General features: G+C 38.3%; 1 protein-coding gene across 3 annotated transcripts; it reads left to right on the top strand.

The window, feature by feature from the left end:
• The first annotated feature begins 3,282 nt into the window (after window positions 1-3,282).
• On the top strand, window positions 3,283-18,728 carry LOC128682033 (bromodomain-containing protein 8-like). 3 transcript variants are annotated; one of them, XM_053766498.2, is made up of 18 exons: window positions 3,283-3,661; window positions 4,097-4,277; window positions 4,436-4,625; window positions 6,075-6,176; window positions 7,408-7,536; window positions 7,959-8,139; window positions 8,589-8,679; window positions 9,252-9,314; window positions 10,333-10,443; window positions 10,904-11,010; window positions 12,073-12,239; window positions 13,132-13,262; window positions 14,033-14,155; window positions 14,465-14,537; window positions 15,587-15,686; window positions 16,325-16,459; window positions 17,739-17,847; window positions 18,546-18,728. In XM_053766498.2, exons 1-18 carry the CDS (start codon window positions 3,477-3,479, stop codon window positions 18,678-18,680), a joined length of 2,313 nt encoding a protein of 770 aa, XP_053622473.1. In that variant the 5' UTR covers window positions 3,283-3,476; the 3' UTR covers window positions 18,681-18,728. The 3 variants fall into 3 exon arrangements, with proteins under 3 accessions (XP_053622473.1, XP_053622472.1, XP_053622471.1); XM_053766497.2 differs by having other exon boundaries at window positions 7,390-7,536; XM_053766496.2 differs by having other exon boundaries at window positions 7,348-7,536.
• Window positions 18,729-18,848: the final 120 nt, after the last annotated feature.

Genomic DNA, 18,848 nt, shown 5'->3' with positions numbered 1-18,848 from the left:
ATTGTACCGTACACAGTAATCTATGTAATTATCCAATTTTATAAATAAGTAAAGTACTGGTTCAATGTTAATTTTATAAATGTTTAATTTTAAAAATATATTCTTTATTTTAAAAAATATGCGACACTAATGAAACGCTACTCGCCGCCTTAAAACAGTCGTGAAATTCATCCAGTAACGGTTTATTCACTGCCCTTAGAAAATATGTTGTGAGCATGGAATACAATTTCCAAAAGAAATAAACAGCCAAATAAGAGTGAACATACATACATACATGCATGCATACATACATACATTGCAAGTTAAATAAAAGCTTTTAAAAATGACGACTTTTCATACTCAGTTCGATCAGCTGGTCAGCCATTTTATATGGGAGTCTAACAAAAATTGTCATTACACCTCGGTTTCTTTGGATCCCAGTGTGATCATCCATCGGTATCTGTTTATACAATACAGCTAGGTACTAATTCCATGGTTCATACAATTTGTGCTGTAAATATAAATACTAATATCATCCAATAAGACATTTAAATGATTGGTACGTTATACTGGCAATAATTTAAGTCTTATGTTTATGGTACGGTAGAACCCGTAACCATAGATCTAGAAAGCGCGACCGTCACGTAGGTAGTCGTCTGCCATTATTGCCTTATAAAATTGTACTCTGTGGTAGGTACCACCGAAAGAAACACCGGTAGGCGTGGCTTATATATCGCTGCTACTAGTACCTACGATACAAAAACGTACGAAATATAAAAAAATTGCATTTGTCGAGTCTCTATTGGTTCCCCTAATTTTTTGTATTACTAATTTATGTTGGTACACAAACTTTTTGCTTAAAAATTCTTCGTACATTTTTATTATTCTTAATTTAGTATAGTCTGTTTTTTATTCCCCTAACATTTTACCGCCATTAATTTACTTCCCAAATTATTCAGTAGTCAAAACAATATACCTAAATCATTTATTCAATAATGGAAGGAAGGTTCAGGTGTACAATTTATTATGATCGAGCGAAGCAGGGAAAAGCCGTTAACAATTACTAATACCTAATCAAACGGCCAAGGAATGAATCAACATTACCACAATATCATAAAATACATATATTTATAAAGTATGTACCTATGTAGGTATTTACGTTATCACAAGGTTGTATCGGATCGGATAACATTTAATGAAATTGATAGGATGATTGTAAATGAGGTTTGTCATTATTAATTAGGTAGTTACTGTAAGATAGTCAGACAATACTAATATTTCATTTTATTTTTCTTCTGTATTTATTGTATCTTAAATCTACTCTTTCATGTTTTTAATTATTTCTAGCGCCCGCACCTACTTTCAAGGTGTTAACTGGAAATCAACGTTGCTTATTTGTGTTTGTAACAGTATATTTATCTAGGTAGGTATCTATCACAGCCTTTTTTTTATGCGTCCATGATCACAGTAATTTTAATTTTACTGGTGTTTCTAATAATATAGTTAAGGGCATAGGGCTTTCAACTTCTTATCATCAAAACTGTAAAATGTGTCAACGAATACAAAGTATAATAAAAAATGAATGATAGTTTTATTGCTTAGTTATTAGAACTTTAGATTAACATTTTTGAAAGTCTCAAATGACTCATTGACTATGAAACAGAAAGATCTAGTCTACATATACTGCCTGTGTACGATAGTCGAACGATATAGAATTAACTATGAATTATTGGAAGGGTATCCCTCCAATCCAACTAATGAAGGTTAGCTATTTAGTATTTTGAAGTCGTTTGTGTGGATAAATTCTTGATAATAACAATATTGCAATAGGTCCCTACCATTATAAATAGAAAATACCATTGTAAAATTTCATTATAAATAGAAAGTACTCTGTGGTCTCAAGTATGAGAAGTAGCTAGTAAAATTAGCTAAAAATGTTAGCTACCTACAAGTTTTCAAATCAAATCAAATCAAATCAAATCAAATCATTTATTGCGTCCTTAATGTAATACAGGTGTTTTCATAGAATTAGAACCAATTAAGGGCCCTGACGGGCGCTGCAATGAGAGAAGGGCCATTATGTTATAAAAACTAATCATATATATGCGTGCTTTATTAATTTTATTGATAGATTTCTGTTTTTTTATTATAGGGGTATTAGTTTTATGTCAAATATTTAAATTATAATTATTAAGATATTGAATATATTTTGATATATTAAATTATATTATTAATAATTAACTAATTAATTTATTATGCATAATAGATTTTTTTAAAATGTGTGTGTGTTCAATTAAGTAATAGGTCTTATTTTTTAAAATATTTATCATTATCATCTAAGTATTCCTTTATAGAATAGTAGCACTTGTTGTTCAAAAATTCTTTAACATGTTTTAAAAAAACTGCATAGCTTTCTATGTCTCTTATGGTTTCTGGAAGTTTATTATATAATTTTATAGACATTACTAGAGGGCTCGTCGAATGAAGTCGAAGGCGTGATATGGGAAGTTGTAATCTGTTTTGATGTCGAGATGTGTATTTTGTGGGTATATCTTTTCTTTTTACAAAAAAGTATGGATGTTTTCGGATGAATTTACATATTTCTAAAATGTATATACACGGTAAGGTTAGGATTTTTAGTTTTTGGAAGTGAGGTTTACAACTATCCTTTTGTTTAATATTAGCTATATTTCGAACCAGTCTTTTTTGTAGCGTAAAAGCACTAGCCCAGTCGGTACTGTTTCCCCATAGAATCGTGCCATAGCTAAGCCATGAGTAGGCGTAAGCATAGTAGGTGGTAAGTGCTGTTTCTATGTCTGTAGTTTTTTTTATCTCTCTGAGAGCATATGCAAACTTGGATAATTTCGCACACAGTTTTTGAATGTGTTGTTTCCAGTTTACGTGCCTGTCTATCTCCATTCCCAACAGAGTGAATGTGTTTACTACTTCCAAGTCTATCCCATTGAACTTAAATTCTAAGTTTAATGGTGTTTTTATAAAATAGTAGCTGTCTTTCACGCAAAGCTCAGCGCAGATGGCGCTACTTGTACGACTAGGGTTAACAAACAATACTGTATAACTATACTGTGGGTTTGCTGGTGAGTTTTGTTCGTCAAATAACAAAGCAGATGCACAGTGCTCTTGGCTGTAGTATAGATCGTTTGTCGCTTCCATCGTGACATTTTAAGAATTAATGTCTTCACAAAATGTCAATGTCAGTATTGTCAGGCATCGTCTAGTAATGTCAAACAAATTTGTTATACTACAGACCTATACTACAGAGTACATACTATTACTAGTATATACTAAACCTATACCTACCTAGCTTGTGTGTAAGTGCAATCCGCCAAAATATAAAATATTTGCAATTAGATTTAGGCATAGCTATTTGTTTGCCCATGCAAGTATGGCATGAAAATTGAAACAATGTAGGCAGTAATATATAACATAATTGTGAACTACAAGTACAAGCTTTGTTGTTTAAATATAACCTCAACATGAGTTCCATACAAGAGCGTCTCCAATTAAAACGGGTGCCTCTGGACACTTGGAACATACGGGAGCAGCTGTGTCTTGCCTCGGCGGTAGTCAGGAGTGGGGATCAGAATTGGATGTCGGTGTCCAGATCCTTGAAAACGATAGGAGAACCGAACAGACCAGTAGACTGGTATTCGCAAAAAAGGTTTGTTTACGTCTTTGTGTTATAATTATTACTAGCTTTTTTAACCTCTTCCGTCACACTGCTGGGCAAACGTCTCTTCAGTATTCGAAACAATTTTTAAGTTGTTCTATTCAATGCCGAATCCAACCATTTTCACCCAAAAGTTATAGATCTGTTACTTTTTTGTCTAATAATTTATTTTTGTCATGTGAGCTTTCAAAAAGCTCTTTCAGTTTAGTTTGGAAGGTTCGATTTTTTACAGATGATTCTATAAATGTTCTTTTAAATAGTTACCAAAACAAGTCTGTCATATAGTCTCATATTTAATCAATCTTTTCATTCTGGACCAATTACCTGTAATGGTGGTCCTGCTTGCGTTGGTGTTGTCGTCTAGGGAATAAAAACGTTAGACATTTTATTCTCACAGTAAGGCAGAAAATGTTGTTTTCCTTTCAGCTGTGCGGCCCAGTATGGCGCCCTGTTGGAACATGTGGAGACTCCTAAGCGCAAAAAACGGAGCTCAGAAGGCGCTGTGGAGACGCCACAAGAGAGCATCCTGAAGCGGTTGACACAGGAGCGGATTGTGGAGATACAGAAGAATCTAGCTGAGATGAACCAGCAGTACGAGCAATTGACTGTGAGTTGTTCATCCTTTTTTATTTCCACTCACCTATCACTTCTGGTTAAGACACCCTGTGAACCGAAAGGTCCCAGGTTCAAATACTACTCATTCCACATGAGTTTATATACCAATTTAACCAATGTATAGTATATAACTTATACCTTATATTACAGAACATCATAAGCGAAGCTCAAAATCCGGTGACAAGCGAAGACCGCTTGCAAGAGATATGGTCTTCGATTGAAGCTTCCAAACGGGCGCGAGAAAGAGAGACAGCTCGCCGGGCTGCCTGGCTGAAAGAGAGGGAAGAACGCCGCGCCAGGGCTGAGCGCACGTGGCGCCCTCCGCAGACTCCACAAACTGGTATGTCCATCTCTCTGTTTCTGTCCCTCTCTTTCTTTACATGGCTCTTTCTCTCCCTCTCTCTCCCGCAGGCTTCCAAACGGCGAAGGGAAAGAAAATCGGCTCGTATGTCTGCCTAGATGAAAGAGAGCAGCCATCTTAATGTATGATTTCTCTCACGAAATTTAGCCCTTATTTAACGAAATTGTAATTTTTGTCACAAGCATTTTTTCATTCATTCAACGCATGACAAAAATATGTCCGCACAGTAAACCGTTACAGAGTTCCCTCGTCGGGAGCCGATCCTGGGTGTCACTATCAAGTCATGCTTATCATAATAATGCATTAGTGAGATCAGGTCATGTTCCAGTTAACAAGTTTTATTTTCTTATTAAAAAAGCCCATTCGGATGCATGTAATGTGTGCAATAAAACTGAAGATTTGCTTCATGTTTTGTTGGAATGTAACCAGTACTCAAGCTTAAGAAATAAACTCCTGCGTGATCTCTGTTTGGCCAATGGTGAGATCAACATTATGTTGAACAAACTGTTGTCTCGGGAGGCCAGATGTATTTATACATTCTGGAGAGGGGTGATGACGCAAAGGCAGACATAATACCAAATAAAATGGAATTTCCCCATGAGGCTGGCATAGTCGCACCAAGCAACTGAAGCCTGGACAAAAAATAGATTAAAAAATAATAATAATAATAATGCATTGTAATGGAAACTGAAGCGACGTGGGAAATTTCAAGTAGGCGACATTTACCATAAGATTTGATTACAGACAAACATAAGGACAGGTGAAACTAATTAAACGTCTGTAAAAAGATAACTTTCCATGTTGACCTGACCGGGGATCGAACCCGGGACCTTCAGTGTATCAGTCCTGCATGATGACCATTAGGCCACAGAGGTCGTAAGCCCTAACATATAAATTATTAATTGGCTATTCTCAAACTAGTTAAATCAGATACATTTTTGTAATGTAAAAAAAAATTACATGCAGCTTGTATGACACTAATGTATTGTTATGTCACAAATTTTGTAGTCAAAAAGAATTTCTAATACACTTAAGAGACTGAAATAATCTCGAATCAATAAAAGTGACCAATTAAAGTGACATAAAATTATCGTGTTTGATTTTTTGAATATATTCAAACATTTTATTTTTTAAATTCAAATTCAAATCATTTATTCAGAAATTAGACCTTCACAGGCACTTTTTCTCGTCAATTTTTATATTTATAGTTATTTCTCACAAGCTACAAACTACTGGCATTTCGGAACGACCACTGCTGAGAAGAAATGTTGGTCCCTATCATGCCAGATCGGCTTACAATTGTTTCTTACAATGTTTTTTTTTCTAATAATATATAAAAGTACATAATGTACATAATTTACAGTCGAATAGCGAGATATAGACGCCATCTTGAAAAGAAAATTTTTAAATAATTATTCTTTTTGACAGCGACCCCAGCGCCGCCCGCGTCGCCATTACTGACGTCACTGCTCAAGTCCTCCCCTGTGGTCACCACACCACAACACATATCGCACCCCGCCAACTCTATTGGTAAGTTAAATAACTTTCTAATTTTAATTTTATCTTTTTAATTTTGTGAAAATATTATTAGAATTTATGTTTATCGAATGGTTTTAAAAAATACAGCTCCCCAATATCAAATATCTTTCTAATATTAGAAATGCAAAGTTTGTGAGGAAGTTTGTATGTATGTATATATGTTTGTTTGTTACTCTTTCACGCAAAATCTACGCTATATATCTTTCTAATATTAGAAATGTGAAAGTTTGTGAGGATGTATGTTTGTCTGTTACTCTTTCACACAAAATCTACTAGACGGGTTTTTATGAAATTTGGTACACATGTAGAATATAACACATTGGGTACCTTTTATCCCGAAATTCCCATGGGAGCGAAGCCCCGGAGCGTAGCTAGTTCCTATATAAACTGCTATCGGCCCGTCCCGTTTTCGCTCGGGTAAATCCATAATAATTTATATGTATACATATATCTATAGATGAGAACCACATGAAAATCGATGCGACAGTATTTTATCGTATTATATCAGTAGTTTATCGCGAACAGACAGACGCGCCAGAGGACTTTGTTTTATAATATGTAAGGACTAGGTTTTGCTCGCGGCTTGATGTTGCCCGGGACATATAGCCTATAGCAATCATGGATAATGTACCTTTCTAATGGTGAAAGAATTTTTGAAATCTTATAGTTTCGGTGATTACCCGCCTCAAACATACAAACTCACAAACGCTTACCTCTTTATAATTATTAAACTGTATAGATTGTACTATTGAACTGGCGATCCATCCCGGCTTCGCTCGGGTAAAACGATTTTTTTAAAAGTAGCCTCTTGAAAGTTTCATCTATCTCTGCGCCAAATTTCATCAAAATTGGTCCAGTCGTTTTTAAGTTCGTTAATTACAAACAAAAGTCATTAAGTATGATATGAATAAAATAAAAACTTAAATTCAATGACTTAAAATGGACAACCTCCGTGGCGTAGTGGTCGCCACGACCGTCCGCTATCTGGAGGTCCTGGGTTCGATTCTCAGCGCGTGCAAATTTTTATATCACTCACCAATCACAGATATTTGTCTGCTGTGTGTGTTCTGGGTGTGTCCATCGGATCCGAGACACATAGCGCTTAGCGAGTTTATTGTTATCATTTATTCTAATTCCAAGACATTTACATCACCGTCATTAGCGTCACCCCATCACATCATCGACCATAAACAACAATTCACAGAGACGATATCGCCATCAGCGACCGCGCCGACGTTGTCGATGCTCCTGGAGAAGAACGCGCCGTCGGGCGCGGCGCAGCACGAGAGCAAACACGCGGCTATTGAGCATATCAAAAGTCAGCTTGTACAGATAGAACAGCAACTGAAAGGTGGGTGACATCAACAATATATATAGCCAGAGGTCAGCATAAAGAAAAAACTTTAAGGATATGTGTGATTTTACTACCGGCCGCCTGCCTGACGTAAACCCTCCTCGGGAATGCTATTGTTGCCTATCAGCTGCCTGGGCGTGAGTCCCTTGGTCGCCTCGTACGACATCCACGGGAGAATTGGAGTGCACATATTCGTATATTTTTTGTATGTTTGTAACGCGATAACTTTGAAACCGTTGGTATTTTGATGAAACTTAAAAGGTATGTTTCAATAGAATTTATAAGTTCGTACTAGGACTAGGACAACCGATTAGAAATATTCACAATTTTATACAAAAATATTGTGTACGCGGTTTCTATTCGGCGAATTTATTGTGTACGTGCGAACAACTAGTTATATATATTTTCTATTCCCACAGCAAGTAGCTCGTCCCCCGCCCCCCTGGCGGCGGCCCCCGCCCCCGCACCCGCCCCCGCCCCCGCCCTCGCCCCCGCTGTGGACATCGACGACATAGAGATAAAGGCTGAAGATGTTTACGCGTTCAGAGATATAGACATACATATACCGCCGGTCGCGACCATGCATAAGGGCCCCGTCAGGTATTACATATTTTTTGTTGGCTTAGTTTTTAAATATGTTTTATATTTGTACTAACAGCCCGACCCGGAACAGGAACCACACTACCTATTGGTGAAAACCGCATGAGAAAATCCGTGCAGTCGTTTTTGAGTTTATCGCGAACAGACAGATAGACGCGACAGAGGACTTTGTTTTATAATATGTAAGGATGTATTTAATGAAAATAATATGTTCATACTTATATGTGGTCGTCCAAATCAAAAGGGACCTTATGGCGGCTGGCACTTAGATCTTTATTACCGTTGTTCGAATACGAAACAACGGCAATAACGGCAAAAGTGCCGGGCGCCATAAGGTCCCTTTTGATTTGGCCGGGGCCACATATTGTGAAGAGAAAATATTTGTATTTTTATTTGTTATGAGTAAACTCATAAATTACAAGACCGATTATGATGAAATTTGTTCACAGAACGGCAGAAAAACCGACAGTGAGGAAAGACGACGGTGATATGGAAGTCGCCACGCGCGCAGCGACGGACGGGGAGGCAGTGGAAGTCAAGGTCATTGTTTCAGTTATTTATTTATTTTATTACAATTGACGACCTCCGTGGTGCAGTGGTGCTTGCTTCTGAACCGAGAGGTCCCGGGTTCGATCCCCGGTCGGGTCACGATGGAAAATGATCTTTTTTCATTGGCGCGGGTCTTGGATGTTTATCTATATATGTATATGTTATAGAATATAGTATCGTTGAGTTAGTATTCCATAACACAAGTCTCGAACTTACTTACTCCATCTCTTTCTCCCTTTCTCTTTCTCTGTCTTTCTGTAATCTTCCCGTATGGATGTTACATTCGGGATTATGACGCCGCAAAGCCTAGTGTCAGCGTAAAAAAAAAAGGCAGTCTGCCTGACGTCAACTCACCATGGTTGTGGTTACCTGCCAGGGCTATGTGTCCTTTGCTCGCCTCGTACAACATCCAAGGGAGGATATTAATTGGTTCTATACTAGGGCCACCGGTCGTAAAATAACATTTATCTTTTACTCGAACCCTGGACTTCGAGGCGTCATAATCGAGAAAGCAACGATAGGATGATATCTACAAGTAAAAAATAATGATGTGTGATTGTCAGGAGGAACCGGTGTCAGCGGAAACGGAAACAGAAGAAGTTCAAGTTGTGGAAGTGGAGACTGAGGTGAGTACTGTACTTACAGATGTGATGGTGCGTCCAGGAACAGCTCCAGACGTGGGAACTCCTCAACGTTTACTGCACGGACATGAATGCAATAGGATCTTCCTGACAACAATAAAAGCCTGTGACACTGTCCCGGATTCGATTCCCGATTCAGATTGTCTTGGATTTTGGATATTGGATATTTATCTATATATGTATATGTTAGTGAATATAGTATCGTTGAGTTAGTATCCCGTAACACAAGTCTCGATCTCACTTTGGGGCTAGCTAAATCCGTGTGATTTGTCCCTATAGTGGGTCACTGCTATCAAACGCAGAACCTCCTAAAGACTACTTGGGTACATCAAAACAAGCGACTTTTATTCTTCGACTTTTCGTGTTTCTGAGTTTTTTTATTCATATAAAAAGGAAATCATCTAATTTGCGATTCTAACTGTTGTCTAATGTTAACTCTTTGTAATAGCCGTGCAACACGAGACAGTGCAGTAGCGTTATGTAGCGGAATCGAACATAGAGTTTACATTTAAAAAAAAAAATGTATTTATTACGTTTAGACAAAAGTCGTAGAACAAAAGATGTTAGTCCAAGGCGCATAGAGATGCGCCTTTGGAAGGTTATGCTTTAGATACCAGTAACCCTGTATATAAAAAAAACTATCTGTAAAAAACATCCGTATCAATGGGTGGTTCGCAGAGCGTTTCGACCGCTGCGGCTGCGCGGTCGTTACAATCCGTCAATTTTGTTGAGGAAGGAATCATTTCCAAAATCAATCATTCATTAAATTGACATTACTACAGTACAGAGTAATTAATGTAAAGTCATATACTAAAACTGATTCTTGTCTTTGTTGAAATTTGAAAAATTGTAATGAGAGCGTGCGCAGCGGTCGATACGGTCGATACGATCTGCGAACAACCCCAAAATCCGTTGCGTAGTTTTAAAGATACATACATAAGGACAGACAGACAGCGAGAAGCGACTTTATTTTATACTATGTAGTGATAATGTTTATTTTCAGCAAACCCCCGACGAGGCCCCGGGACAACAGTCCCCGGAGGTCAAAATATCATTCCCAGAGGTCAAGTTCCCCACACCAGAGATCAAGGTCATACAGCCTGATGAGCAGAAGGTAACAAATCCATACTAAACTCTCTCCAGGTATTTTCCTCAGCCGTTGAGTGTCGGAGCCCCAAGACCGCTTTCCTACATTTTCGTCTCCGCTTCGCACGGTCGGTATTCCCAGTTGTCAGACCATTGTCACGCGTATCATCCTTGACGACATCAAGCCAGCACTTGTTGGGTTTGCCTTCTGCCAGGGTCAAGCGGGAGCGGTATAACCAGACATTTGTTCCCTACGTAATTTGCGGATCTATGCAAGACGTGGCCGTACCAGGTTCGGAGCTCTCTTGAAGTGTGTTCTGTCATAGACATAAAAGCTGGCGCGAATACGCGAGTTCCTCATCACACATCCCACGTAGCATTGTCATCTACGTGATTCGAAACTTCCTTTTGTGTCGCTATCTCCGTGACCTTAAATAACAAGTATGTCTTGACTATTTGAATAAACAATTTTTCAAACTTTTTTCTAGATAAAGGAGGAGGTCAAAGAACCGGAAGTGCCGCCAACAGTACCGGAAACGACGGAAGAGGAAGTCGTGGAAGAAGATATTACTGTAACGGTTGACGACGAGCCGAGGTGATTTCATGTTGTTTCAAATTTGAATGTTATGTTAAAAATCGTTGTTTAGGATTCCGTAGAAACCATAGGGCCATGGCCCATTGCTCGGTTGTGCTCCGTTGCGACGACGCAGCACGTTATATTCCATAAGTTTTGACACTGACGTGTGTTGACGCACGTTGAATCTCCACTCAATTTATGTGTCTGTATGTCCGTCCCTACCGACTGTCCCTGTCAGACAGAGACTTGCCACTAGATGGCGGGTGGGTATGGTATTATTCTGAATACTATTCTGAAGTAAAACATTTTTTTTAACGAAGGTTCTTCATTTACTAAAAACTATTCTATTATATATATATATATATATATATATATATATATATATATATATATATATATATATATATATATATATAACTAACAGACCTATACTTTTTACTATATATATATATATAGTAAAAAGTATAGGTCTGTTAGTCTTATTTTATAAGGTTGTGGAAATCATAACAAGTTTATTTGTTTAGACAAAATTAAAATACCCCCAACTTACAATATTCACTTCGCTACAACTTTTGAACGGCTGAACCAATTTCGATCAAACATATCATCTAAGAAGCACCGCATAAAAATTAGCTATCAAATAAATAAAAAAAAACGCATCCAATTCGCTTCACCCGTTGATGAGCTACGGTGCCACGTACACAGACAGACAGACACACTTAGCAGACAAACTTATAACACCCGTCTTTTTGCGTCGCGGGTTAAAAAGACATAAGTTTGTTTACACAATTTTTTAGAGATACATATTCCTACTAATATTATGAATACGAAAGTTTGTGAGGATGTGTGTATGTTTGTTTGTTACTCTTTCACCTAGAATCTATTGGACCGATTGTTAAGAAATTTGGTACACGTGTAGAATATAACCTGGAATAACACATAGGGTACTTTTGATCCCGATATTCCTACGGGAGCGAAGCCCCGGGACGCAGATAGTTGATCGTATTGAAGTAAAGATAATTTATTTTTTGGTACGAGATTATAATCAACATCAGTTTAGAACTAAAATCTTTCTTTTAGCGTGGAAGAACCACTTGAAGAAGTACAAACGGTACAAGAGGTCGAGGTGACCCCTGCCCCGGAGGTCGCCGACCCCGAACCGGAGCCGGAACCGGAAGCGGTCGCTCCGGAAACAATACCGCTGCCGGAGGAGCCTACACCCGTGGTGAACGAAAAAATATCTGATGGTAAGCATGTTTGATAGGGTCAAAATTTATTCAGAAATTAGACCTTCACAGGCAGTTTTTCACGTGGTCGTGTCCGAAATGCTAGTAGTTTGTAGCTTTGGTAAATATCATTTGATTTAGAATATGACGTGAAAAAGCGCGTGTGAAGGCCCAATTTCTGAATTGATTTAATTTTGATTTTTCAAATTTTATATTTTCAAAGCAGCCCGTCCCGGCTTCGCTCGGGTAGAAACATAATAAATTATACCCCTAAACCTTCCTCTTGAATCACTGTATCGAATGGTGAAAACCGCATGAAAATCCGTGCATTCGTTTTTGAGTTTATCGCGAACAGACAGACAGACGCGGTAAAGGACTTTGTTTTATATTACGTAAGGATATTGATTTCTCAAAAAAGCTACAAACTACTGGCATTTCGGAACGACCACTGCTGAGAAGGAATGCCGAATGAAACTCATTTAAACAAGTTGGGTAACTATCAACTTCGGTATACAAAAGCGGGCTTAACCATTACACCACCACCGCTTTTAACACTGTTATTGTTCGGTGTAACCGAACACCTATGACGTCGGCCGATCGGTCGACGCTCTATCACTCAATTTTACTTACTTTCAATGCACATTTGCAACTCCACAATCCGTTTCGTGTAAATAAAGTGAAGTGCTTTACACCGGCCTCACTCCCCGAACAATTATATCATCAATTATCCTTACATATCATAAAACAATGTGCACTGCCGCATGTATCTGTCTGTTCGCGATAAACTCAAAAACGAATGCACGGATTTCCATGCAGTTTTCACCAATAGATAGTGTGATTCCTGATGTAGGTTTATGGGTATAATTTGTCATGTTTTTACCAGAGCGAGGATATGCCTTATGTTTATTTTCAGCGCCCCTCCCGGAAGAATCTCCCCCGCCATTACTCGAGCCAAAAGAGGAGACACAGCCAGAGGTACAAGAAGAACAGATTGAAGAGGAGAAAGAGAAAGAAATAGAAGAAATTAAGAAGGAAGATGACGACGTGAGTCTATTACAAGTTATTTATTTAACTTGCAAATGTATACTTATCCAACTGAAAATCAGTGTATTGCTCTTAGAGTAATAACACCACTGAGTTGTGGCCTGTTTAAATTACTGCAGCACACACACTCATAATCACTTACCCACGTTTTGTTTTTTTTTTGTTATGTGTGTGTCTCTAGTTTTTTGAATAAACGAATTTCTATTATATTCTATTTACCTAAAAACATAGCTATATGTTTTCAGGATGGAATCTTGCAACGTAATTTTGATGATTATTTCTTCAACCGATCAATAGTGTACCCAGGATCGGCTCCCGTCGAGAGAACTCGGGTAGTCATTTCAACCTCGACTAAAATGTTTCGCTTCACTATTTTGGTGTATCTAATCCTAACTTCCTAACTAATATTATAAATGCGAAAGTAAGTTTGTTTTGTTTGTTTGTTACCTCTTCACGCTCTATCTACTCAAACAATATTCTTGAAATTTGGCTGAAATTTAACTGTCCCCGTAAGAAAGCCGCGGGTAAAAGCTAGTATTATAAATGCGAAATTCTTTGAGGATGTATGTGTGTATGTTTGTTACTATTTCACGCAAAATCTACTGGACGTATTGTTATGAAATTTGATACACGGGTAGAATATAGCCTGGAATAACAAATAGTGTACTTTTCATCCCGAAATTCCCACGGGAGCGAAGCCCCGGAATGCAGCTAGTAATCTACAATTTTTTTTTTAAATGTGATATACCAAATTTCTTGTATTGTACCAGGATTCCATGCCTCTGAAGGAGATGATAAAAGAAGCGGTCGCGCCGTTACAGACAGACAGTCAGGAGTCACGTGACGTGGAGCATACGGACCACACGGAGACTGACGACGACACACCCATGGAGGTAAGTGGCCCGCCCATCCGTGTCCTGGACACTGATGGAGGTGCTTACCATCAGAAATAGTGACTTGTCAAAAGTCACGTAACGTAACACTAGGACGACACTTTGACGATAACACGCTAATGGAGGCCCGTGGTGGTCCACCCATCCGTGTCCTGGACAATATTGGAAGCGCTTACCATCAGACAAAAGGACTCTTTTACTCTTTTACTCTTATACAAAATGACTATTGTCACGATTTCGATTAAAATTATAATTATTGGGCAAAATTAACGCTTTTATAGTTTCAGATTAATAAAAAATGTTTTTCAGCTGAGTCGTGAAGAGGAGAAAGGCGGGAGAAAGAAGAGGGACTACTCGCGGAAGAAGAAATCTGATTCTAGAAGTAAGTGTTGCGGAAAGTTTTCAAAATCAGCGGCTCTCGTTCTTTTTACACGTTTAAATGCAGTCCCCCGTTCAAATGAGTTTCTTTCGGCATTTCTTCTTAGTAGTGGTCGTACAAAAACGCCAGTAGTTTGTAGCTTTTTGAGTAATCGATAGTAATATTTATAAATGCTAAATTCTGTATGTCTGTCTTGTCTGTTTCGCTTTTACGGTTAAACCGCTGGAAAGTAATATTAGTATTACTTTTTTCTTATGCCAAAAACTAAATGTTATATGCAGCGCTTGTGTGACAGTAATGTATTGTGACGTCACAGATCTTGAAAATAAATAATTCCTAATATACTTTCATGAGACCGAAACAATAGTAAATCTCGTAATCAACAAAACTGATCGACTAAAATGACGTTTAATTATTTTATTATTCTGTAATGGATCAAGTAGCCTTTTATAAAAAACCTAGCTACGCCCCGGGCTTCGCTCCCGTGGGAATTTCGGGATAAAAAGTACCCTACGTGTTATTCCAGGTTATTTTCTACCCGTGTACCAAATTTCATAACAATCGGTCCAGTAGATAATGCGTGAAGAGGTAGCAAACAAAATTACCTTCGCATTTATAATATTAGTTGGGATTGAGATAACAAGCAAAGCAGTGGGACAAATCAATAGGCTAATAAAAAAAAATATATAAAAAGAAATAATTTTAATATTTGAAAGTATACTGTAATACATAAACACTACTAACAAATTATCAGTCTCGGTTGCTTATTCATTAATTCATTCATTCAATTAATTTATTTTATATCAGTTTATTCATGGAGCGCTCGCTCTCTCATACGCAATCCTAACTGATACTATAAATGCGAAAGGAAGTTTGTTTGTTACCATTTACACACTTTATCTACTCAACCAATCTTCTTGAAATTTTGCACACATGTAGTTTGAAGTGTGGAGAGGGACACAGGGTACCTTCATCCCGGACAAATCAACACGGGCGAAGCCGCGAGCGAAAGCTAGTTCTATATACATTTTCGGCGGCCATCTTGTTTATAGCCTGTTCAGGGTCGGAGAGCGCGCCGGAGTCGCCGAGCGCGAGCGACGCGGAGCGCCAGCACCGGCTGTGGAGGAAGTCTGTCATGCTCGTCTACAGCCGGTACGCCTTATTACTGCGCTTCATTTGCTTAAGTGGTTCTCAGAGGGTGACTTTCACGAGGGTGGTTCTCAGAGCGACGGCCGCGCTGTCATTACGACCCCTCAATTTTCTTGAGCAAGGAATCATTTCCAAAATCAATCATTCATAAAATTTACATTGCCACAGTACAGATTAATTATTTTAAAGACAGATAGTAAAACTAATTCTTGTGTTTGTTAAAATTTGAAAAATTGTAAAGTCAGCGCATGCGCAGCGGTCGAAATGCTCTGAGAAACACCCTTAAGAGTTGCGCCAGTCAACATTTAACTTGGCGTGTGGTCCCGCCCTAACACAGCACCACTCCATGTACTCCCGTGGATGTCGTACGAGCCTAGCGTACGTAGCCTAGGTAAATGCAGCAATAGCATCCCCATGGAGGGTAGACGTCACACAGGCGGCCGGTTGTAAAATCACAGCCGAACATCCGCATGGAAATGGAAAAAGCATCAACAGTTTTAATAATTCGTTGAATTCTTTTTATAATTTAGAATAGACGCACTAATTATGAAGACAGGACATTAATAATTTAAAATATCATTTTTATTTAATGTATCGAGCGTTAATTAGATAAAATAAAAATAAAATAATATTTTCTACAGGTTATGCGCACACAAATACGCATCGCTATTCCTGCGACCAATCAGCGACGAGGAAGCGCCGGGCTATAGTGTTGTGGTCAAACGACCTATGGATCTCACTACTATTAGGAAAAACATAGACGCCGGAATTATCAGGTAATTGACAAACTTCAATACAGTTTTTTTTTTTTGTAAATATATTTATTTAAACGTTATTACACAAATTATAGTAAAGCATGATGTGAGCTGGAGCCGTCACAATGGGAAGCAATAATATAAATAGGCTTAAAAATTTGTAAGCCCTTCTGGCATGATAGGGACCGACACTGTTCAAATGAGTTTTCATTTCTTCTCAGCAGTGGTCGTACCGAAATTCTAGTATTTTGTAGGTTTGGTAAATATCATTTAATTTGGAACATGACGTGAAAAAGTGCGTGTGAAGGCCCAATTTCTGAATATATGATTTGATTTTGATTTTTCGAATTTTATATTTTACAATCAGCATTATTCAGAAATTTGACACTTCACGGGCACTTTTTCACGTCATGAAAAAGTGTCCGTGAAGGAAGGTCAGAAATAAATTATTTTATTCATACAGATAATACGATAATACAGCAAAAATAATAATCAAAGACATAACTGTACCTGAATTCATAACATGTGATATACATAAAGAATAGGCTGACCTTGATACAAAAAAGGTTAGCAATATATTATTGTATGTTCAGGTTATTAATATTATAAAGATAAAAAGATTTGTATTTTTATTTGTAATGAATAAACTCAAAAACTACTGGGCAGATTTTGATAAAATTTTGCACACAGACAGAAATCACATATAAAGTAATCAGACATAGGCTACCTATTTTAATGTGGTTTTATCCGAGCGAAGCCGAGGCGGGTCGCTAGTCATCTATAAAAATGAAACTAAATAACATTAACATTGACGACATTTGACGACCTCGGTGGCGCAGTGGTAAGGTTCTTGCCACTGAACCGAGAGGTCCCGGGTTCGATCCCCGGTCGGGTCATGATGGAAAATGATCTTTTTCTGATTGGCCCGGGTCTTGGATGTTTATCTATATATGTATTTGTTATAAAATATATTATCGTTGAGTTAGTATCCCATGACACAAGTCTCGAACTTACTTTGGGGCTCGCTCAATCTGTGTGGTTTGTCCGAATATATTTATTTATTTATTAAAACTTCGTAACTAAATTAAAATTATACTAAAAACATAAAAAAGTGCGGGTTTGCATTTCACTTCTCACTATCGAATCGATTCGCAGTGAGTCGCAGCGAACCAATCACATTGCGGTGTGGTTGTCGTCGCGTCACAATGGCGCACTGTGATTGGTCCGCTGCGTCTCACTGCGAATCGGTACTCGATGGTGAGATGTATATATAGGTAGTAAATAGTCTAATATATTTCAGAACAACTGCTCAGTTCCAACGAGACGTGTTACTGATGCTATCAAACGCTCTCATGTATAACAGCAGTGAACACAGTGTGTACACTATGGCAAAACAGATGCAAGAAGAGGTAGGTTATATTATTATTTTACCGGCTCTCCTTTTTTAGGGTTCAGTACTTCGAAAAGGATCGAACCCTTATAGGAGCACTCCCTGACACTTGTATTGAGACACGACCTCATAAATTCTTCCACTTATTTACAAGCTTGACAATAAATTAATGCGCTAGATTGCTCGCAGCTGTCACGATTTGGCGTGAAATGCCGAAGTATGGCAACAATTTTGTATGGGAAATGTTTAGTTACACTTTAATTAATTTCTACTCTTTATGGTCAAGTTGTATTGTCCTTTTAGTATGGTTACTTCTTTGAGCGAAAGGTTCTCAGAGCGTTGCGTACGCTGCGGCCGCGCTGTCATTACGATTCGTCAATTTTCTTGAGGAAGGATTTATTATAGTCTTTCAAACGTCAGCAATATTAAATAAAACATATATTGATAGATGTATATGGCGTGTGGTTCCGCCCTAGAATAGGACTAGTCTATATCCTCCCGTAGATGTCGTACGAAGCTACTAAGGGACACACAGCCTAGGTATAGGTAGGTGATAGATAACAATAACATTCCCAAGGAGGGTTGACGTCAGACAGGCGGCCGGTTGTAAAATCACAGTTTTTTTACCCTGACCCCGGGCTTTGTGGCTTTCCAACCACGAACGCAACCAACATGTAGATAGAGTTTGATAGATTTATGTGTGTATGTGTTGCGCAGGCTGCGTGTCAGCTGGGCATGCTGCTGGCTGCGCAGGCGCACGCGGGGCTCAGCGCGGCGCCGCTCGCGCGCCGGAAGCGGCGCCGCGACTCGCCGCCGCCCGCTGCGCACGCCAAGCGGCTGCATACCGCTTGATTATATACTTTGTATGATTGTACTAATATACGATTACTTTTCTATAAATTGTTTCATTTAGAAACCGTACCACGAAAGAAGGCCGATGCCAATTTGAGGAATTATCATTAGATAGGCCACATTGTTGTTTTCGATAATAAAAGTAAAATGTCATATCCCTATAAATGT

Source organism: Plodia interpunctella, chromosome 29 (assembly GCF_027563975.2).
Source record: "Plodia interpunctella isolate USDA-ARS_2022_Savannah chromosome 29, ilPloInte3.2, whole genome shotgun sequence".
NCBI classification, from domain to species: Eukaryota; Metazoa; Arthropoda; class Insecta; order Lepidoptera; family Pyralidae; genus Plodia; species Plodia interpunctella.
This window is presented reverse-complemented; position numbering and strand designations above follow the sequence as displayed.

Coding starts and splice junctions, on each gene's coding strand:
- LOC128682033 (XM_053766496.2), top strand. CDS start 3,477: ATGAGTTCCATACAAGAGCGTCTCCAATTAAAACGGGTGCCTCTGGAC. Junction 6,177..7,347: donor GCACCCCGCCAACTCTATTG/GTAAGTTAAATA, acceptor CACCGTCATTAG/CGTCACCCCATCACATCATC. Junction 7,537..7,958: donor GATAGAACAGCAACTGAAAG/GTGGGTGACATC, acceptor CTATTCCCACAG/CAAGTAGCTCGTCCCCCGCC.